This window comes from Manacus candei, unplaced genomic scaffold, assembly GCF_025592945.1.
Source record: "Manacus candei isolate 608988 ecotype Guabito, Panama unplaced genomic scaffold, ASM2559294v1 h1tg000007l, whole genome shotgun sequence".
Lineage (NCBI taxonomy): Eukaryota > Metazoa > Chordata > Aves > Passeriformes > Pipridae > Manacus > Manacus candei.
The window spans coordinates 5,688,285-5,711,044 of NW_026138055.1; the positions used below are offsets into that span (position 1 = coordinate 5,688,285).

At 41.1% G+C, this 22,760-nt stretch overlaps 1 protein-coding gene and 1 long non-coding RNA gene across 2 annotated transcripts; one reads left to right on the top strand and one right to left on the bottom strand.

The window, feature by feature from the left end:
- Positions 1-970: 970 nt before the first annotated feature.
- LOC127481976 (uncharacterized) lies at positions 971-7,883 on the top strand. The gene is made up of 3 exons (XR_007908390.1): positions 971-1,074; positions 4,182-4,344; positions 7,639-7,883. It is a non-coding gene; the product is annotated as an uncharacterized LOC127481976 (long non-coding RNA).
- A 3,202-nt stretch (positions 7,884-11,085) lies between these two features.
- On the bottom strand, positions 11,086-21,356 carry LOC127481959 (cysteine-rich venom protein pseudechetoxin-like). The gene is made up of 8 exons (XM_051811864.1): positions 21,280-21,356; positions 18,272-18,333; positions 16,824-16,943; positions 16,265-16,352; positions 15,035-15,180; positions 14,222-14,316; positions 12,522-12,610; positions 11,086-11,613 (listed from the first exon to the last, which is right to left on the bottom strand). The coding sequence occupies exons 2-8, from the start codon at positions 18,329-18,331 to the stop codon at positions 11,603-11,605; spliced, it is 609 nt and encodes a 202-aa protein (XP_051667824.1). The 5' UTR covers positions 18,332-18,333; positions 21,280-21,356; the 3' UTR covers positions 11,086-11,602.
- Positions 21,357-22,760: the final 1,404 nt, after the last annotated feature.

Below are 22,760 nucleotides of genomic sequence, written 5' to 3' on the forward strand. Positions count from 1 at the left end.
ACATTCTCATATGACAGATCTGCAGGTTGCAGTCCCACAGACTTTTGTCTTGCTTGTCCTTTGCTCTGTGGAAAGCAAACACTTTGAGTCAGTGAGGTACCACTCCCACAGAGCCAGAGAGTGTTTACCAGGAAATTTGCTGTTTGTCAAAGTAATTTTTCTCTAATATTCCATATTGTACAAGCAGGGATTTTTTTCATCTGCTACAAGAACACTTTTAGTGCCAAGCACCAAATCACAAACTCTGTTGAGGTTATCAAATAATAACTTATACAAGTTAATGTATATTTACTTTAAAAGAACGTCATCATCTGAGGGTGTGAGTTTAAGAACAAATTACTACTCCTTTCCTTGATTTTCCTCCCTAAATACTTTTTTCTTTCTTTCTTCCTTTCTTCCTTCCTTTCTTTCTTTCTTCCTTTCTTCCTTCCTTTCCTTCCTTTCTTCCTTTCTTCCTTTCTTCCTTTCCTTTCTTTCTTTTTTTTCTTTTCTTTCTTTTCTTTCTTTTCTTTCTAGCATTGATGAGGATGAGATTGCTCAGCTGGCTGTCGAAGTTGTGCATCACAACTTCAGCCTGGAGAAGAGAAGGCTCCAGGGACACCTTATTGTGACTTTCCAGGACTCAAAGGGGGCTTAAAAAAAAGGAAGGAGAGCAACATTTTACATGGGCAGGTAGGGATAGGTCAAGGGAGAGAGGCTTTAAACTAAAGGATGAGAGATTTAGATTAGATATTGGGAAGAAATTCTTTGGTGTGAGGGTGGTGGCAGAGGTTGCCCAGTGAAGCTGTGGCTGCCCATCCCTGGAAGTGTTCAAGGCCAAGCTGGATGGAACTTGGAGCAACCTGGTCTAGTGGAAGTTGTCCCTGCCCATGGCAGGGGGTTGGAAATAGAGAATCTTTAAGGTCCTTTACTGTCCCAGCCATTCTAGGATTCTATGACTCTATGACTTTATGATTCTATATGCTCCACTTCTGTGCAGGGGTTTTCCCAGGATGCCTTAGGGGACTACTTCCAATCTATGTGGAGGTTTTGCACCTCCAGCCTCCAGGAATGACCAAGCACACGAGTTAAAATGTAGGCTCAGCCTTTGAACATGGAGAAAGTGAATGTAACCCCATGTACTGCTGAATATTCTCACTAATAAGCAGCTCCAGACAGCACTTGTCCTGTGAGAGTGGTGTCCCTTTGCTTTCTGATGGAGACCATATATCTATCCCCTTCCTGGGCGGGGCAGGATGGCTAAGGACACACTCTTTCACACACAACAACTTGTTGGATAGACAGTCTGGGGATACAACTGCGTGGGTGTCATGACAGAGGCTTTCTTATCTCTTTGCAAGCTCTATTTTTCCACATTTTTGTATGATTTTGATAGATTTGCTCAGGCAGTGGTATCTGATTGAAGTTTCAAACCTACACACACTGACATACAGACAGAAGGGCTTTATACTGACACAGAGTTATTATATTAACACAGACCCACTCCCAGCAGGGACAGTTGTATCACCAGCAGACATTTTCATGTCAGAGCAACTGAAATTACAGTCTTGACTTGTGCTGCTTTAGTTGTCCTTGGGTTGATGACAGTGTTTTTAGGAGTCCCCGGAAATTTTCACTTTAATGTGAAGTACCCTGCCCAGTGTGGTTTCCTTATGGAAGATGCTTTTTATGGGTGCAACTTGAAAGAGGGGAAATTTAGGTTAGATATTAGGAAGAAATTCTTTACTGTGAGGATGGTGAAATGATGGAACAGGTTGTCCAGGGAGGTTGTGGATGTCCCAACCCTGGCAGTGCTCAAGACCAGGCTTGGATAAGGCCTTGAGCAACCAGTGGAAGGTGTCCCTGCCCATGGAAGGGGGGTTGGGACTAGATGATGTATAAAGTCCCTTCCAACCCTTAACATTCTATGATTCTATGACATTTTCATCTAACCATTGCCCCTGGGATAACAATCTGGAACCTCAGGGCTCTGAAGGCTTCCTTGCAGGTTGGCAAAACTCAGGACCAACCTGACCTTGAAATATCCAGTAACGTAACTAAGAATTGACTTGACCTTCTGGTTTACTAGCAACAAATTCTTATTTGCATTTGAGGAAAAATGGAAACTTTTAGTGACACTGAAACTTCAGCTGTTCAGTTTTCCACCAGAGGGCACTCCTATATTTTCAATGAAGTCAAGTTTCTGAACAAGACTGAGCAGTTTTTCGTAGCTTGGTGAGTGTGTTGCAATTCCAGCTGCAACACGGTAAGGGGAAAAATGCGGGAGCAGAATCACCTGGTCACACATCTGCCAGCACTGGGTATCACTGGGCAACCTCCTGACATCTGATGGGGCACAGCAAGGCTTCAGGATTGCACCTGTGTCAGGCTGATGCATGTGAAATAAATAATCAGTTCATACGCACAGTGTCTGATATGGCCAGGATCAGATTAATGCAGGATTCAAGGGATATGGATCTTCCTCCTGAGGAGGAAAAAGGCCTCCTGTCTCACCAGTGTTGGTACCAGATTTCAGCATTTTTTAGGAAATACAGTATCCCTTGCACTGTCCTGTGATTTTACCTTTGTTCATGAAAATACACACTGTTACAAAAATTAAATCACTTCCACAGTTGATGCAGCTTGGGTTGATTGTGTAGTTTTGATACCCAATAATTTATATCAATATATAATAAAAAACCAACTATCTGCAGTCAGATCTGTAGAAACTGAAGCATCTGTCAGTTTAGCTGGACTCTGTCCCTGTCAGGGACATATATGTATATATGTATATATGTATATATGTATATCATATATATGTGTATATATATCCTTATCATATATTATAGTGCTTTTTTGACCCTATTTTAGCTTTTATTTGGTTTTAGAATGATATTTCAGTAGTTAAGGTAAACACTTGGAGGAAGAAAATCCAGGCAGTTTGTATATTGATGACAGAAGAGAAAGCATAGTTTTTTTGGGGAAAAAAAAAGCCAAGGCTTTCTGATGAAAAATGCTTTAGAAAATTAGAAGTTTGTTTTATTAGGCACACAAAATTAAACCACATTTCTTAACAGGCTCTGTCAAGGCTGAATTACTTCCTAGGGATTTATTAAAGTTAGATTAATTCTTTAGTTACTGGAAGATTTGGCAAAGGCAGCTTAAGGAGGATATAAGATCTTCTGGTAATTTGATCAAAATATATATGAACAGAGTCAGCAGAGATTGGAATTATGGCAAACCAAACAATTTACATGTTCTGGCACCATGTCAAAAGTGACAGATTCTCACAGCAAGTCGTAAACTGAACAGGTGAATACTTTACCCTTCTTCTAAAGTCAGTGAGAAGGAACAGCCTGAAATCAGACTGTCACACTCAACTCTGCTCCAGTGAAACATCTCTGTTAACCTGCATTCAGGTGAGACAACACAAGGGAGAGCCAGGCTTAGCTAACACAGGGGTGACCACGTGCCCTTTTTTCAGTCCTTTCTTCTCAGTTGTGTTTTTCCTGTGGACACTTTTAGTACATTTTTTTCTTTCACAAATTTTTTTCCCAGCTGGTTATAGCTCTGCGAGAGGTGCTTACAGAATCACTGCTCTTCACTGGCCCTACAGATGTCACACAGCTGTGACCCGCTGGTCTAGTCAGAATCAGAGAAAATAACAGAGAAAAACCAGGCAGCTTTTAGTTACAAATGCTCTTTGTAATAAGGTCTTCAAGGTCCCTTCCAACCCAAGCCATTCTATGATTCTACAGAGATGATTTGTTTGGCTGCATGGTTCTGTGGTGACACCTCTCCCTCTTGCTGCCTCCTGTGCCTCAGTCACTGTCTGCTTTGACCAGACTCATCATCTGTAATATAATTGAAGGGAGATCAAGAATTTGGGGTCTCCTGTGAACGTGTCATGTTGTAGATGATCTCTGTGCTTTCAGGATTTGAAAAGGGGAAAATAACTAGTTCATCTGGTGGGATTAGTCACTTCACTTCTCTGCAGTGTTTCACAACTACTTGTCTTAATGTGTTTCTTAAACTTCTTCTCTTGACCAAGTGCAGAAAATCTCTCAGTGTTTAACCACCTGCCGGTATCTCCACTGTTCAGTTTCTGGCTTTTCAACCACCACCCTTTTGCCCTGCACATCCCTCACCTCCCAGCTCCACCCCAGCCAAGCCTGTTGTCATTAAAATTAACCTCTCTATAGATACAGGTCACTTGGATTTGCAGATGATGAGGAAGACCTGTCCCCGCAAGAGCATGATCTGGACTGCTGGAGTGGGATTTGTCTCAGCCAGCTCTAGAAACCAGGGTTCTCCTTCTGAGCCATTCTCCTTCTGCTGCCTTTGGACATAATGGAGGCACTTCAGGTCTGCATTTCACCTCCTCTTCTTACAGCAGGTGCCTGAGACAGGCTGGATAAGCAGATAAAGTAAATGACTGCTTGAACATGACCAAGATTTTTTAAAAAAGTATCATATAGGTGAAGCCATTCACTATTCTACATCTCTTTCAGGGTAAGGTTGAGGAAGATAATTGTTTTGAGAACAGAAGTAAGGGAGAGCTGCAAGGACATGAATGCTATGTCTATAGTACTATGTGTCTAGGATAACTTTTGGGTCTCAAGGCCAGCTGGTTTGGGTCTGGACACTCTACCTCTTGAACCATGTCTTCCAAGCTGCTGATAATGAAAGGTCTTTGGCATTATTAACCTTTCAACCATACCAAGACTTTTTTGGAAGTTCATGATGGTTGGTCTAAGTCAAACTAATGTCAAGGACTAAGATTATAAAGGTACAGAAAACCATGTTAGTACTCAAGCCTATGTTCTGCCTCTCTGTAATGTGTCAGTACAAATGGACATGGAAAAAAGAATGGATGGAAAGGTTTCAGAGGAAGACCTAGAAAAGAAAGGCCTAAAGCTAAGAACAGATTCAGGTCATGCCATGGAGACAGCATTTACTCTTCCTACTGTAGAAATCAATTAGTGATGGACAACAGTGTGTATGTATCCACTAAAATACACAGGGAATGTGTTTTATTCTACAATGGACACATGTGAGGAAGACCCATGTGAGTGAGTTCATGTTTATTCAAAACAGAAGTGCAAGGTCACCAGAAGGAAAACCTACTCCCAATGGATTCATCTTCTCATCAGCGTGTTACCTTTGGAGCCTGCTTGATGGTGTCTCTATATGGTCTCTAGGAATGATCAAATTGTGCTGTTTCCTCTGTGAGAATCAGTGCAAAATCATACCTCTTCCCTTCTTCAGCTGCTTAGCTGCTCACAACTATATCATTCCCACTATGTGTGAACACACAGTGATGTGTACACACATCACCCACTCCTGCCCTAGATCCCAGGGTTATTTTTAGAGTGTGCATTTGCTGGCATGCTTCCCAGTGGCATAGTCACAGAACATGCAACATACCTCATGGGAAGTGACAACATTACACACAGCACATGTATTCCATATATATGGAATATTCAGGCATGCTGCACAACTGCTACTTTGTCTTTGAAACCTGCCTGCTGCTTCCCCAGAACTGAGCTCATACACCCACATGGTGTGCTTAACATAACACACATCTCACAGAATCACAGAATAACAGGATCAACTAAGTTGGAAAAGACCTCTGAGATTATCAAGTCCAACCAATGACTCAACACCACCATGTCAACCAGACCATGGCACAAAGTGCCACATCCAATGTCTTCTTAAACACCTCCAGGGATGGTGAATCCACCACCTCCCAGGGCAGCCCATTCCAGTGTCTGATCACTCTCTCTGTAAAGAATTTCTTCCTAATGTCCAACATAAATCTCCCCTGTCGCAGATTAAGACTGTACCCTCTTATCCTACTGCTGGTTGCCTGGGAGAAGAGACCGACCCCCACCTGACTACAGCCTCCTTTGTCATAGAGTCATAGAATGGTTGGAAGGGACATTGAAAGATCATCTACTTCTAGCCCTCCTAAAATGGACAGAGACACTGAGAGAAGGCAAAGCTTTTATGGCTGCTGTGGTTTAGCCCTCAGGGGGAGCTGAGCCCCACAGCTGCTCGTTCACTCCACCTTTGTAGGATGGGGGAGAGAATCAGAAGGGTAAAAGTGCAAAAGCTTGTGGGTTGAGGTAAAGACAGTTTAATAGGTGAAACAAAAGCTGCACACGTACAAAGCAAAATATGGAGTTCATTCACTATTTCCCAAGGGCAGGCAGGTGTTCAGCCATCCCCAGGAAAGTAGGGATCCATCCCATGTAATGGTGACTTGGAAAGACAAATACCATTATTCGAGAAGTCCCTCCCCTCCTCCTTCTTTCCCACAGCTTTTGTTGCTGAGCATGATGTTATATGTTACAGAATATCCCTTTGGTCAGTTGGGATCAGCTCTTCCACCTGCGTCCCCTTTCAGTTTCTTCTGCACCCACAGGTCCCTCACTTGTGGGGCAGCATGAGAGGCAGAGAAAACCTTGACTCTGTGTAAGCCCTGCTCAGCAGTGGCTAAAACACCAGTGTGTAATCAACATTGATTTGATTACAAATCCAAAACATTAAGAGTTACCATGAAGAAAATTAATTCTAGTCCAGTCAAGTCAATATAGTGGCAAACAGTTTCACTGACTACAAAGATGAAGACCAATAGCAATTGCTTTTAGCAGTCTGAAATGATCCCCTCATTTTTCTGTAGATCCTGCAGTGCAGCACCAGACCTGTGTGTAGATGTTTGCCAACACAGATTATGACATAATGTCTCTGTTTGAGATAAATTGAGTTTCTTACGAATTGTTCCACAAATTCACCAGTTTCTCTCCCTTATCCCCTCTAAAGACTGTCAGTAGGACTAAACTTGATGTAGATGGCTAGAGTAATTCAAGATGGGCATGCAATGATAGGACAAGGCTTTAAGCTGAAGGAGGGTAGATTTATGCTAGAAATTGGGAAGGAATTGTTCCCTGTGAGGGTGGTGAGGTACTAGCACAGGTTACCCAGAGAAGCTGTGGCTGCCCCATCCCTGGAAGTGTTCAAGGCCAAGTTGGAAGGGTCTTTGAGTGACCTGTTCTAGTGGAAGGTATCCTTACCCATGTCAGGGGGTTGGAACTAGATGATCTTTAACATCCCTTCTAACCCAAACCATTCCACGATTCTGTGATTCTATGGATCTTACCTCCTATATTAATTTTCCTGATGTTTTAATGGGTAAACTTTGCTTTGGTTTACTCAGGAGCTGTGTGGTCCCTCTTGGCCAACCAGTGCTCTACCTGTATAATCTTGTTTTATATTAACTGGTAATGCATGGACTGGCTGGCAACTATGGCTCATTAGGTGAGGGGTCAGCCTAAATGGCCTTGTTGTTTGGTGTTATTTCCTTAAATGCAGCAGAAGAAAACATGTGTATTGTGTATCCCTTCCTGGCAGGATGGGCCTCCTGCTGCCACCCACTGACGGCAGAGCAGGTCCGATGCTGCAGTTCACAAAGTGAACAAAGACAGCTGGGGCTCAGGGGAGATGCTTTGTGCAGAAGATGAGATCAGGCTCAGACACTGAGCTGCTTGGGGCAATGTATTATTAAATGCTATCTACTGATACGCTACTTCTGTAGGAGCTGATTAATGACATCCTGCTTTATTATTCCTTATCTTTTATCTTCACCTTGTTTCACAGATGTAGCTGGCAGTACATGGCACTAACCATGGACCCGTGGCACTCATTAGATAGTGGCTGCTCCTCACAAGTGCCATCAGGCATGCAATCCCTGCTCTTGATTCTGCTAATGATGCTGGTTAACACATTGCTGCGTCGCTGTTCAAGCCACCTAGACAACATGGTCTTGTCAGTCTGGAATGAGCTTATCTTTTACTTATCATTTTCTTTGACACCATCCTCTAATAAGCTGAGAGATAAATACATAACAGACTCTGCAATGTATTCCCCTGGCACTAAATTCTTAGCAGTAACACTGTAGAGGGGTTTCAACTAACGAGTACTTCGTTTGACCTGTTTTCTATTTTGTTCGAGCGTTGCAGCTGAAGATCTTAAGGCACATTTAAACTAGAAACATATTCTTGTTTAGCCATTCCCCACACCTCAGGAATGGCTCCATCTCTGAGAGAATGTGGGAATTTAATTTGCAGCAGCTTAGGGCAGGTACAGGGTACAGGCAAGTCAAGCACATCCTGTTGCTTAAGGTCCTGTTCTTAAGGTATCAAGGGTTTCACCTCGAAAGGTGAAATAAAGTGGGAACAGTATGCGAGAGGAGGAGTGTATGGTCTGATATGGGGATCCCAGTGACCATAGGGACCTATCAGGGACAAGGCATGCTGCCTTGCAATTATGAAGAATGTATTATAATGGTTTTTAAGTCTTTTACCATCACTGTCTTATTGCAACATGACCCTTTGATACCACAGTCAGTCACTGAACTGCCCTCATGCCCTAGAAACATCGGTAGCTGGACCACACATAAAGCAGTGGTCATAGAGCACATGGCATAGGATTGTGTCCAGATGGTTCTGGAATATCTCCAGTGAGGAAAACTCCACAACCCTTCTGGACAGTCTGTTCCAGTGCTCAGTCACTGCACAGGAAAGAACTTCTTCCTCCTGTTCAGGTGGAACTTCCTGGGCATCAGTTCCTGCCCGTAGCATTTTGTCCCATTGCTGGGCATCCCTGAGCAGAGCCTGGTCCATCATCTGCCCCTTCCCTGCAGACACTGACAGAAATGGATGAAGTCCCCTCTCAGCCTCCTCTCGAGGCTGAACAGCCCCAGCTCCCTCAGCCTTTCCTCATCAGAGATGCTCCAGTCCCTTCATCATCTTTGTCACCCTCCACTCGACCTGCTCCAGGAGGTCCATGTCTCTCTTGTGATGAGGAGCCCAGAACTGGCCACAGCACTGCAGATGTGCCTCACCAGGGCTGAGCAGAGGGGCAGAATCACCTCCCTAGACCTACTGACAGTGCTTTACCTAATGCACCCCAGGATACCACTGGCTTTCTTGGCCCCCAGGGTACCCTTCTGGCTCACAGAGAAGCTTATTATCCACCGGGACCCCCAGGTCCTTCTCTGCAGAGCTGCTTTCCACCAGGTCAGCCCCCAGAGGAAGGTTATGGACATCACATGGAAGAACTGTGCAATTAACTCTGGCTGTGGGTACTGTCCATCTGTGCAGCTACTCCCTGCAGTGCCAGAAGTCTCCATCTCTGCCCTCTGCACAGGAGGATCATGGATGTGTGTGTTCAACAGTATGTATGTGCTAGGTCTTATTACTTTCATTTGAACCATATCTCCCTAATTTGGAAATTACTTTTGTGGCTTTGTCAAACATGTTACCAAAGCCAAAACAGCATCCACTCATCTGAGTGACTCACTGAAGAGAATTTGTTTTGGCAAGAAGAGTTCATGAAGGATCCATGCTGATATTTTATGCTCTACTGATTACAGAATGACAGGTAAAAAATTAGCTTCATTATCTCCCTGGAGATCTAAATTAGGCTTATTGACCTTTATTCCCCGTGTCTTCAGGGGTGAGATGTATGAGGATTGATTTTTACGTCATTGCACTACTTTGCTCTTACAAGTGACAGAAAAATCAGTTCTTATAGTATAAGTTACAGTGGAAGGGAATAGAAATCACTACAAGAAAGACATTGAGGGGTTGGAGTGAGTCCAGAGAAGGGCAGTGAAGCTGGGGAAGGGTCTGGAGCACAAATCTGATGAGAAGCTGCTGAGGGAGCTGGGAGGGCTCAACCTGGAGAAAGGGACAACATTATTGCTCTCTACAACTCCCTGAAAGGAGGTTGTAGCCAGGTAGGGGTCAGGTTCTTCTCCCAGGTAACAAGAGATGGGACAAGAAGAAATGTCCTCAAATTGTGCAAGGAGAGGTTTAGATTGTACATTAGTGAAAACTTCTTCACAGAAAGGGTTGTCAAGCACTGGAACAGGCTGTTCAGGGAAGTGGTGGAATCACTACTCCTGGAAGTGTTAAAAAAAGCGTAACTATGGTGCTTAGGGATATGGTTTACTGGTGGACCTGGCTGTGTTAGGTAAATGGTTGGACTCGATGATCTTAGAGGTCTTTTCCAACCTTAATGATTCTATGATTTCTTTCTTCATAGTAAAGGACTCTCTTAGGAATGAGGGTGATGGTTCTGCCTATTTCCTTAATGGTAATAACATTGGATTAGCTATTGCTATATCCTCATTCTTACTTGGATCTGTGTTAATTATTCAAGGGTGCAGTAAGTCATGTTCCAGCACTCACACCTGTGCCCTGGCATTGCCCAATTTACTAGTAGGCATGTCCCCAGCTGGTAGGGCAGGATGTCATGGAGGGGAAAAGTGGTGGAGATGAATGAGAAAAAAAACAGCTGAAACATCAAGCACTCTGAGTTGTGAAATTGGGGTTTTTACTTAATAATCATTTTCACACTAGAAGAAATGCCACTGAAATGAATGAGTCATAAATGTATGCTGAAATTATTCCGTGCCAAAGGCTCTGGGACTTGAAATCTTCAAGCAGCTTTCTCAGTAAAAGAGGACTGGAATGGGAAGCCATTGGAAGGTGAGACTAAAATAATATTTATTCCCACTGCTGACTGCACAGAAGAACATCTTGCCACCCAAAGGTCACAGAGTGGGGATTCCATGTTATTTATTCTAATTTTTACTTCTTTCTGAAAGAGAGTCCTATGAAAGGTTGTTTACCTGACTTCTGTTTTTGCCTAGGAAATCTTCAGTTTCTCACATGACCTGTTTGTGCTTATGCTGCTAAAGATTTAGGTTCCCCTCAGGACCGAATGCTAATAAAGTTGGTGGAAGTTTAGTGAACTTTGTTTCCTAGTAATAAGAAAGAATGAAAATTGTGATGAATTAGTCAGTGAAGAATGAATAATTTAATAACTGATACAGCAAAAGAAGATATTGCAAAAATAATTTTGGAAGGCACCTCTTCTTGTTAGTAAAATCAAAGTTTCCAAACACAGGGACCTTTCCCACTTGACTGTCTGTTAATGTGAATAAAGCCCTTTTCTCAGACAGTCCTTTTCCATTAGAAGGCAGGTTCAGGTACCTGTATTTATCCGAAGTGCAATCTTATACTATAAGAAAAACATGTTTCAAACAATCTTGTTTATTTTCTGGTGTTCATAGTACATTAATTTAAAATGTCCATCAAGTTAAACTAGTTGCATGACCAAGCACTCTCCATCTATGTTGAGAACATATGAAATATATGGAATCATAGAACTTTAAACAATGCTCATTAGGCAGTGTTTTGGGAAAAGAAAGATGAAAAAAGCTAAATATTAAATGTATCTAGCAATCAAATGACAAATTTCAGTTGAGACCTCTATGTTCTAGACCATTACACAAAGAGAATATATACATCCTCCAACAGCTTTTTTTCTTGTGGGAGTCACTGGACTGAAGTTGGTCCTTCTGCATATGTGGGAGAGGCTGGATGGAAGCAGCTTTTGTGAAAGATGGATGGATGTCCAGGAAGGGAAAAGCTGAGCCTGTTACTTTATTTCAGTTTTGCATTGTCAGGAACCAGGGTGATGAACTTGAGGAAGCTCTGGGTACTTCCAGGAGACTTTGTCAAGGGAGTTGGAAAAAAATATCTTCAAACTTTCATGGCTTGGCTGAAAATGAATTGAAACACAAAATTAATCATGAGTGGGAAATGAAGACCTACAGCGTTTCTTTTCAGAATAGTTTTTCATCAACCTTTATTTTCTCTGTAATTTTTTTCTTTGTTGTTGTGATTTACTTCACAGGAGCATCCAAACACACACATCCAAAATTCTTAGTTCCCTCAAGGAGATTTCTCACTGGACCAGCGAGGTGTTTTGAAGCTTTCTTCCTTTATGCTACAGGCCATGGTGAGAATTTGGTTAATTCCATAACAGAAGACTGAACCTTGCACTGTGATGCTCAGCCCATATGTTTTGATTTCTATTAGAATTCTAAAAACTCAGGTCTGCTACTTGCCCTCATCAAGTGTGTTGCTACTGCCACCTGATCAGCCACTATCATTCAGAGGAGGAAGAAGAAGAAAAGATAAAGAAGCTGCCTTCTTCCCTGGCATTTCCTAGATGCAAGGATGGGAATTGTCTCTCCTGGGCACAGAAAAGCACATGTATTGCTGCTGGAAATCTGGAGCTCACACTTCTGTGCTATCGTTGGTATAAATATATCTTTGACCTCACTTGCAGACCACGACTCTTCTTATGATGGAAAGTGTTCATGAGAGTTTCCACATGGAGATTCAGACATTGTCATCTTTAATTAAGGGATTTGGGACACTGGTGTACACCAACCACTGTCTAACATTTGCCCACCCTTGTCACAGGCTCCTGCTTCTTTGAATTCATTTCACAGTTCATCTCACCCAGGTAAAGCACCAACATGGTAAAATGTGATTCTGTAATAGTGCTTTTGGCCCTGTATTTAAGCAAATAATTCCAAAAAAATTCAATTTGTATAAATTATTATTTTTTTTTAAAGCATCAACTTTACCCAGGACACAATTGAAATACTTAGAACTTACTGCACAATCCATCCTCACAAGCATTAGGGCAATCCCCACAGGGCTTTCCTTCCTTGTAGGGTGTCTTCATGGAACTTAGTAGATTCCCCCTGAAAAACCAACGTTATCAACATAAGCTATGAAGACATTATACAATATCTGAGAAGAAAATATAATTAGAAAGGAGTTTATGTATACTAATTTGCACTCACTCTTTGGTTATATGTCAATTTTTATATATGTATTGGGTTTATCTGTAAAGGTTTTGGCAGTGGGCAGAGAGGGCAAAGGGGAGAGAATTTGCAGGACTGGCTTTTGTGAGAAGATACCAGAAGCTGCCCCTATTTCAGACAGAGCCAGTGCTGGCCAGATCCAGGTTGGACCTGCTGCCGCTCAAGTCTGAGCCCACCAGTGACAGCAGAGCCTCTGTGATAACACATTTAGGGAAGGGTAAAAACTGCTGTGCAGAAGAAAGGAGTGAGACTCAGAGAGAAATAACTCTGCAGCCACCCAGGTCAGTGAAGGAAGAGGGACAGGAGGTGCTCCAGGTGCTGGAGCTGAAATTCCCCTGCAGCCCATGGTGCAGCCCATGGTGAGGCAGCTGTGCCCCTGCAGCTCCACAGGGGACCAGAGATTCACCTGCAGCCCATGGAGCATCCCACACCGGAGCAGGAGGATGCCTGAAGGAGGCTGTGGTCCTGTGGGAAGGCCCTGCTGGAGCAGGTTCCTGGCAGGACCTGTGACCCTGTGGGGGACCCACGCTGCAGCAGTCCATTCCCGGAGGACTTCACCCCATGGAAGGAACCCATGGAGCAGTTTCTGAAGAACTGCAGCCTGTGGGAAGGACCCACACTGAAGTTCATGGAGGGACTGCCTCCCACGAGATGGATCCCCCACTGGAACAGGGGAAGAGCATGAGGAGGAAGGAGCTGCAGAGGCAGTGTATGATGAAGTGATCAGAGTCCCCATTCCCATCCCACTGTGCTGCTGAGGGGCAGGAGGTGGAAAAAATCAGGAGTGAATTTGAGCTTGGGAAGAAGGGAGGGGTAGGTGGGAGGTGTTTTTAGGTTTGGGTTTGTTTCTTTTTATCCCCTTCTGATTTGACTGGTAATAAATTAATTTCCCAAAGCCAAGTCAGTTTTTCCCATGATGGTGATGAGTGATCTCCTCTGCCCTTATCTTGACTCATGAACTTTTTGTTATATTTTTAATTCCCCTGTCCAGTTGAGGAGAAGAATCATAGAGGGGTGGACTACTGATGGTCTGTCAAGGTCAACCCACCACAAGATATTACGCTGTGAATGTGGAAATGAATTTTAGGCAACATATGAAATAATCACTCTACCTTAAAATTCCCACTAAAGTTTATTTGGTATTAATTATAGTCTTCACTGTACTGTACATATTGATCTGCCTTTCTGAACTGAGATTTCAAGTTGAATGTTGAAAACACTTTTTTTCCGATTTACTGCTATGAAAATTGGGATTTTTAGGCAAATGAAGTTTAATTTGAAAATGGATGTTGCTTTTATGTGTTTTATGATTTTGCTTCTTTGACAACTCTTTTGATGAGCATCTTTCTGTCTTTTGATATTCCTAATACACCCTTCAAACCTCTTCCTCAGCTATAAGTGAGTGATGTGCTCTATTACAAATGTCACCATCTCCCAAGTAATTTTGATAATGCAATAAGAAGTTCCAAAATCAGAATCAATACTTACATGGGGCAGTACTGGCAGACATAAAAGTATTTGAATCTGCTGTTGCTACAGGAAGCGAGACCACATGCAACTTTATAGGAATTGTGCCAAACCATCTGTAGGTATAAGAATAAAAATCATAGAAGGATGAAAAATACATATTTGAAAATCATTTAACTGCAATATGCATTACAGAAATGTTTGCAATGAAGTCACTTATTTGCCCTTTATATTAAAATATGAGTCCTACCTTGCTGAAAACTTCCTTTCACCCCTATTCAACCAAAGAATATTGAGGATATGATGATAATTAATCACACATATATATAAAATCTCTGAGTTAAAATGTCTCCATTACTTATATTTTCATTCAATGCAGATTGTTAATGTGGGAATCATTATGTGAAATTTTGTATCCTGTGTTTTGTGCAGGTGAACAAAAGTAGGTTATGATAAGCTGTTGACCAACTGGAAACTCTCTGAGTCAATGGAACTTTGTAGACTGCAACAAATCTATTTATATTTTGTTGTTGATACTTTAATAACCTTGTTTTTCTAGTGTCTGGACAATTTTCAGATGTTAAACAAAAAAGTTGCTTCCTCCTGAAGTCTTTAAATACCATTATCTTTACTCTTTATTCCATAAGACACTTAGCCTATTATTTTCATTTTAATTCTGTTAGTTTGAAAGTTTCCATCTTGTTTTGTCAGAATAACCCTTTAGTTCTCTATTGCACTTATTTCCTTTAAAAATGAAAGGGTAACAGTTGCTTAACTAACATGTACATATTTATTTATTCAGCCTGAAATATATATATGTATAAATGCATCTACCTGAGTGTAATGGCCAATCATAGCACCTTTTGTTTTTGCTCCAGTTCCGTATTTGAAATTTTTCTCCTCATCGTACCAAGCCTGAAGAACATCTGACCATGAGAATGGGGCGGTTGACATGAAGATATTTTCACCACATAGTACATCTGAAAAGAGAAAGATCCTGAGAAAGGCATAAAGGATACACATGTGAGGAAAAAAAAAACCCAAAAAACCCAACAAAAGGTGGGATGATTTTCACAGAAATTCTCATCCCAGATGGAGCAGCAGGATGTTGTTTTTTTCCAGTTCTGTGACATCATTCTTTGTTAATACAGAGGTTGTCACTTGACCAGTTTGCAGCGTGGCCAGCCAGTCTGTCTGGTAGTTTGGTTGTTGACAGACCTTCTGCATGACTACAGATACACCTGCACATGTGCAGCACAGGTTCATGACTAATTTTGTTATTTAGAAGTTACCAACCCCATCATTATTCAGGTCACAGCCCAGTAATCTTGGGAAAATCCCAATAATCCAAAGTTAACTCCTGGTACACAAGAAGATGTCCACATTATCTTGACCTACTGTTTTTATTTAGGTCCAAACTTATTGCATTAGTTCTCATCTGGGATTCACCTTAACAAAAAACAGACAATTTGGGTTTTAGGCAAAAAGTATGGACAGGACTGTCCATATCTTAAATGTGACCTAGAGAGAAGTCAGTGAGCACCACATTGGGCACTGACTGTTGTTAACATAGTATGGCTGTAACTTCAATATCCAAGGACTGAAGTGTTAATCTGAACCTCAAAGACTGCAAGTTGCCTGGGGATTTGTCATGTCTTAGAAACTATGCTTAGCACCACCAGCCAATTTTGGATCTTCACCCCTTACCCCTTTCTTTCCAGATACTTTGGGCCAGCACATGCAAACTGGTTCCTACCTTAGATTTGGTTTAGATTCTCTTCTTTCTGGTGGGTATTTTGGAAGAATATGCTTTATCTCTATGATATTTTTTCATCTACTGTAGAAAGTGGGATATTCCTATGTAAAACTGATGCAACTGGGATGAGAATGGGATTGAAGTTTTCTCGCTTGCTGGACAGATTTATATCGAGAAATTTTCCTTTGTCCCAAAAAAATCTAAATGTTATATGAATTGTATCTCAAAAAACCCCAACAAACAAATTCAAAACTGGTCACATCAACAACATATGTGACATTATTCAGTTACACTTGTGCTTCACTTACCTGTTCTCCTCAGATTAGGAGGACTGTGACTTAAAGTACATTGATTGGCCCATTTTTGGGCATTCTCTGCAGCCCGAGGACACCATTCCTTAATGAAAGAATAAAATACCAGTCATTCAGACACATGCCAATGAATAGCCCCTCATAAGGGAACAACATTTGGAGATTACATTCTAAAGCAGAAAAAGTAAAATATAAAATCCTTTTCATCCCCCTTTTTGGGGGGAAGGGATGGGTAGGCAAAAAGTTACTATGCATCCAGGGAATAGAAACTGTGGAGACTGATGAAGAATGTATCGAAAAGAAATTAATAATGCCATGGATCCTTCTTCTCTTTTTCATTTTCCTCCAAAAGAAAGAGGCATTATTTTTCATACAACACAAAATTTTTCAGAAGTTTTTTTCATCTGTCCAGCTTTATGTTTCTCTTGGTGCTGGCCTTGAGAAAGGTCTGAAGAATGAATTTGTAGCTAAACAAAATAATGTAAGCTGCATACAGTCTTGTGCCTCTCATAGAGTCCATTACTCATTAAAAATAGATTTACAGCACACAACTTACCATCTTCATCATGTTGCTGGCAGTTGGTTTTACTCCTCTCCTGAGGGCATTATGTCTGTCAACAATCAGCTTTTGCTGATCTGCTCTGCTGGTTGACAGAGCATCGACACCTTCAGCCTCCTAAAAGGGAAGAACATGTTATATTTCTGTTTTATTTGAATGTAACTAAATCCTGTATCCTTTCTAAGAAATACTAAAATACCAAAATAATTGTATTGATCAATTATATTGATCAAAGAGATGATCCTTGGGATGGAGGAGGTTCTGTGATTACTGTTTTATCTCCCAAGTATCTCTAGGAGAACTTCCATGTGGAGCAGCATGACAGTGATTCCATGGCATGGAGCTTAGCAATAACAACACTGATTCCTGTATTGTATCTTCCAACCCTCTGTGGAGGACTGAGGTATTCTGGAATGCCTCTTGTGCCTGTAGACTCTTAAATTTAGGCAACAAAATCAGGCTTGTTTACTATTATTATAATTTCCTACATGAGGTTGTGAGGAAACAGGATCTAAAAATCAGCTGAAGACATGAATGTTGTTATAATGTAGTTCCCTTCTTCTGTATCTTATACTATGTCTATCAATTTATTTTTTTTTAATTGAGGGAAACTGTTGTTTAATCACAGGATCATCACAGACCTCTTGTGGTACTTCACCAGCACATCCCACTGAGCAGGAAATGAATGCCTATACTTTCACGCTATAGATTTTGTTACAATTCTGCCATAACTGATAGCATTTCTCAAACTTTTCATGTGTTCTCTAATTAAAAAAGAGCCATGTGAAGAACTCAGTCTCTTCTGTACATTAATTCTCAACTAGTCTTCTAGACTGCAGCTTGGAGAGCAGAAATTGAAGAGTTAGAGGGAAAATAATTTAAAAAAAAGTAATCAGAGCTTCAGTCATAATGATTCTGAAGCAGAAGTAGCAAACTACAGACTTCAGTCTAAGTATGGGTTGGGAGGAACCACTATGTGTGTGCATTCAGTATCTTAATTTAGCTGTTTTAAGGAAATCAGGGACACATGATGAGAGGATGGACGTTTGAGCAAAGGGAGAGGCACATAGCTCAGCGTCTGTAGGATGAGGAAGGAATTAGGTAAGTGCTGTCTGTAAACCTGTGGGAAACTAATGGGAAGAGGGCTGGATCTTTGGGAGAACCTGATTCCTGGATCTGTGTATGGAAACTTCTGGAAAATATAGTTCTCTCTGGTCCAATTCATAAGTAACAGTGAATCTTTAGATGGTTTATTGTGCAAGTGTGCATCCAGTTGACTGCTTCAAATGGAAGCAGACGTCAAAGATGAAAGTTTTCCAGATCCTAGATATCTAATCAGACTCTTTATGCATGAGGTTGGTGTGTACAGGAAAAGCCATATTCAGTCAGAACACAAGTGCCTCAGGGCCCACCCAAATTTTCTGAGTACAAAGTGTGGATCCTACCTGTGCAGTGGACGGAGGCAGTGCAGCCGTGAGACACAGGAACACCACTGGCAGAATCATCTCTGAAAAGGGAGAATGAGGATTTGATTTATTTTTTATATAGCTTTCATTTCTCTGATAATTAATGCATCTTTTTCCAGTGCATTTCCTGACTTTTGCCCAAGTAGCAATGTAATATGGTTTTTTCTTTGTTTCCTCCTCACCTCCCCCCATTTTACAAGTAAAATAATAAAATTAATTCCCCCACACTTCCAAATTTCTATGAATGAATTGCTTTGTATATCTCATACTTCCTACTGTCATCCTGGCTGAATATCTCCACCTGAATTCAGAGGTGTTTGTGCTTCCCTTTCTGTAAGAAGCCTTATGCCCATTGCCAAACTGGAATGGGATAGGATGCTACTTTTAGCTTGTTTCTATGTCTAGGTTAGCCTGAAAATTTCCCTACTCCTATTTGCCTACTTTGACTGGAGTGCATAGTTTGAAATGGGAATTAGACACTGATCCTTGTGCAGACCCAGGAGTCAGGATTCAAACCCTAAAAGTCAATGAGCAGCATTGTGAAGCCTTGCATGTGAGCTGGGGCAGAACTGGCTGGGCCAAAAATGGACCAGGGAAAGACCCGTTTCAGAAAGCTTTATTTGTTTTTGTCTAAGACAACTCTTGATTATATTACAGGTAGTGTGGAATGTCAACAGAAACCAGAGCCTTCTCTAACTGTGTGATTCTTGGGGATGTGCTCTGCAGGTCCAGGAGCTGGACTTTGATGACCCTTGTGGGTCCCTTTCAACTCAGGATATTCTACATGTATATGATTCTAACTGAAGAAGCATCCACCAGAATCTGGACTCCAAGTCTCCATTTACTTTAGAGGCTCAAAGCACCACATCACCCCACTCCAGTGACCCAGGAGGTCACTGCAAAGTTCAGGTATCTACAATTAGTCATACGAATTACATGCAGCTTGTTTCTGTTACGATGGACAGGCAAGCAGGTGACTAGAGTGGAATTTACTCATTTTGGCATTTTTCCCAGCCTCCCACCCAAGGGAATTTATGGGCATGTTACCACAGAGATATATTATTAGCTTAACTTATTTGGTCTTGAGGGGCTGCTGGTTTTGGTTTTAAGTTATTCTTGGGGGAAGGCCAATAGGGTTTGCTGATCTTTTCATGTTCAGCAAAGCCCCTTTCCCTTGAGGCAACCAGTTTATATAAAACACAAGGTGCCCTGGAGAACACTATTTGTATTTGTGGAGAACATGTGGAAAAGAAAAACTACCCTTTTCCAACTGATACAGCAAGGTCTCTGCTTCTCACCAGCTTCATTACCTGGCACTGGAAGAGACCCACAGTTCCCAACCTGTAGGCAGAGACGCTGCTCCAGCTCTGCTAAACAGCAAAGCCCTTTGAAGTGGACTGTGACTACGGGCAGCTGCAGCTCAGAGGCTAAAAAACTGGACAGACTGGTCACATCTGTCCAATTAATCTCTCACAGCCTTCAAAATAAAGTGACTTATTCCAAACACCTGTACTTGAGAAAAAAATCTGGTTGATCCAGGGGAAAGCATACTGATATTTAACAGTAAAAGTAATTGATTTCCTGTTCTTGGTACTGCTTTATGTCACTTGCTTTGAGCTCTGCCATCACCTGTGCCTCCTTTAAATGCTTTATGATAACAGAATTTTTTTCTTATTAAATTTTCGAACACTTATTTCCCAGAGCCATTCCAAAACTTTGCAATGTATCTGATCTAGGTGTTTAGCAACAAAAGATTATACTCCCAATATCATGAAAAAATGATTCTTTTCACCTAATTTTTAGCTAGAAATTAAGTAGAGTTGGGGGTTATTTTTAGCTGTATTCAAGTTACAAGCAAAAATATGTCCTTTGAGTGCAAAATATGATGATATGCAAATACAAACAATCCTTTTTGCATGTAAAACACATTTTAAAGGAAAAATAACTCTTTGCTGAAATTCTGAAGCTTTCTATTTAGTAAAGCTAACTTAGAGACATAGGCAAAGTATTCATTCACTGTAATATTTTCTATGAATTAACTTACAATTAAATATAATTGGTAATTTAATACATGATACAAGTTTCAAAATGCCATTGGAATGCTTTTTAAGACCCAGTGGGTTTCCCACTCCAAGATATTAACATACTTTTGGCAATCCCACTGATTTCAACCAAATGCTTACAGTTTATGAGATGTAAATTTAATTGCTCTGCATTAATTTCTAGGCATTGGTCCTAAAATCAGTCTCTCTCTCCCCCTCCCCTGTTCCCCCTCAATCAAACATAAATCAGGACATGTGCCAAGTCTTACTGACTTTCCCGCAAATCCATCTGTATACCAGTATCTGCCACTGAAAGATGGTGCTTTAGCATCCCTAGTTTGTATCAATTTGGCAAACTTGTGTGAATATGTTTTTCCATCTCTCCTTCTAAAAAAAAAAAAAAGTGTATCCTAAATTATTCATTGAATTGAATATCCATTACAAAAGAACATCCCTATTATTTTTTTATTATTCTTGAAGAAGACCTGGAATATAGTCTCTGGCATTCCACTTGTACAACATTATTGCACAAAGTCTTACTTAGCAGCCACCTTGCACAAGAGGAGTAAAGTAATTTCATCACTCTGAAAATAGGTGATGATAGTAACATATACCAATAAAATATACCGAGCTCAATGTATATCCCATTCAATATGTTTGACTGTCTCTCTGTCCCTTTCTCTATGTGCATATAATCTGCCAAGATACTCTCTCTTGCACACAGGTGTCTTTTCATCTGTCATTTCTGATTGTTCATCAATTTTTTCCCCTTTTTTTTCCCAGCTTTGTTACAAGGTTACCTATGTAATCCTTATTTTTCGCTAAATAAAATCCTCTTTCTGAGGCTGCTCTAAGTTGTTCAAGAAGCCTTCTGACAATAAGTTGTACTTTAATACATGAAAAAAATTGCAGTACTCAAAGCCAACAAATCAATGTAAATCCTACCTTTTGTTTCCAAGAAGATCAGAAATTTCTTCTATATTTCTTCAGGTAGTTGTGGCAGTGACCAGACTTCTTCCCTGGAGGGTGATTTATAGTTCCTCTGCTTCCTGATAGGACAAGGTGACTCAACGTCACAGGTATTGCAAAATTCAAGTACTGACCAGAGAGAACAATGTATTTTTCAAGTGCAAATTCACCCAAAAACGAGGTTGTTTGCTTTTGTTCCATTTTAATTTCCTCTTCTTGTACTGGAAGAGATGGAATACTCTGAAATGAGTTTTGGGTGTATTACTCCTTATATGTGAAATTTGCAGTCAGAGGGAACGTGGTACAAAGCTCTCTGCTAATGATTGACATGTCCAGTTGTAGCAGCACTTGATCCTAATCTCCAGCAATGCCAATAACCTCAGGTGGCTACTGAGCTGTCTCCAGACTGACATTGTTCTAACCAAGATGGAATCTTGCCTGTTGATTTTTCCATGGGGATTTAAAAAGTCTTGGGCCAAGTTCCTGTTCAAGCTGTGGCTTCTTTACATCCATCCTATAGTGTAAAAGTCAAAAAAGGAGACAAGGATATTTCTGTAGTTTATACTTTCACCCAATATTGGATAAAGATTAAAAGATTACTGTGTGCACTAACATTAAAACACATATTTGTTTTGGCATTTCCGGGTACATGTGGTGAGAAACATTGCCATGGGTGGAGATATTACCAGGTCAGAAGGGATTTGTGTGCACATTGACTGTCCACATTCAGTCACAAGTAATTGCTAACCAGATCAGTTGTCATTGCTTGCTTTTATATCAAATATTGTTATTTTTCTATTTAAATTCAGGTCTTCCCTCTTTGTAGTCACACAACTCCTACCCCAGTCCCTTGTGAAGATTTCAGAACAGGCCTTTACTTTTCAGTACCTGGAAAACCTGGAAACATCTGTCAGATGAAATGGTAAAGGTGTGATTTGTTGATTTGTAATTACAGAGAAAGAAACACTCTATCAGCAAGTTTGGGGTTGACACCAAATTGCAGGGAGCAGTCTGTATGCTGGATAACAAGGCTGTCATTCAGATGAATCTCAAAAACCTGAAGAAGTGATTTGATGAAAAAGATCTGAAAATAATGGGGAGAGACCAGGTGTCCAGGGAGCAGCTGTAGTAAAAACACTGAGGGATTGGACTTGTGGGTCATAAGATGGTTTAGCTTGTGAGGGATCTTTAAGATCATCCAGTTCCAAACCTCCTGCCATGAGTAGGATGATCTTAGAAGTCTTTTCCAACGTAAATGATTCTATGACTCCAGGACAAGTTGCATACGAGTCATCAGTGCTCCCTTGCAAACGTGAGGGCACTGCTTTAGTCACCAAGTAGTGCGAGTACTGAAAATAGTGATTGTACCCACTTTTTCAGCAACTTAGAAACTGTGTCGGGACTACTGTGTCGAGTTTTGGAGTCCCCAGTGCAGGAAAGACTTTAACAAACAGGAG

Excerpts from the sequence above, each read along its gene's own strand:
- LOC127481959 (XM_051811864.1), bottom strand. The coding sequence starts at position 18,331 with ATGATTCTGCCAGTGGTGTTCCTGTGTCTCACGGCTGCACTGCCTCCG. Across the intron at positions 16,353-16,823 it reads CCAGCAACATGATGAAGATG|GAATGGTGTCCTCGGGCTGC; the intron begins GTAAGTTGTGTG and ends TCTTTCATTAAG. Across the intron at positions 12,611-14,221 it reads GTCTGCCAGTACTGCCCCAT|GGGGAATCTACTAAGTTCCA; the intron begins GTAAGTATTGAT and ends TTGGTTTTTCAG.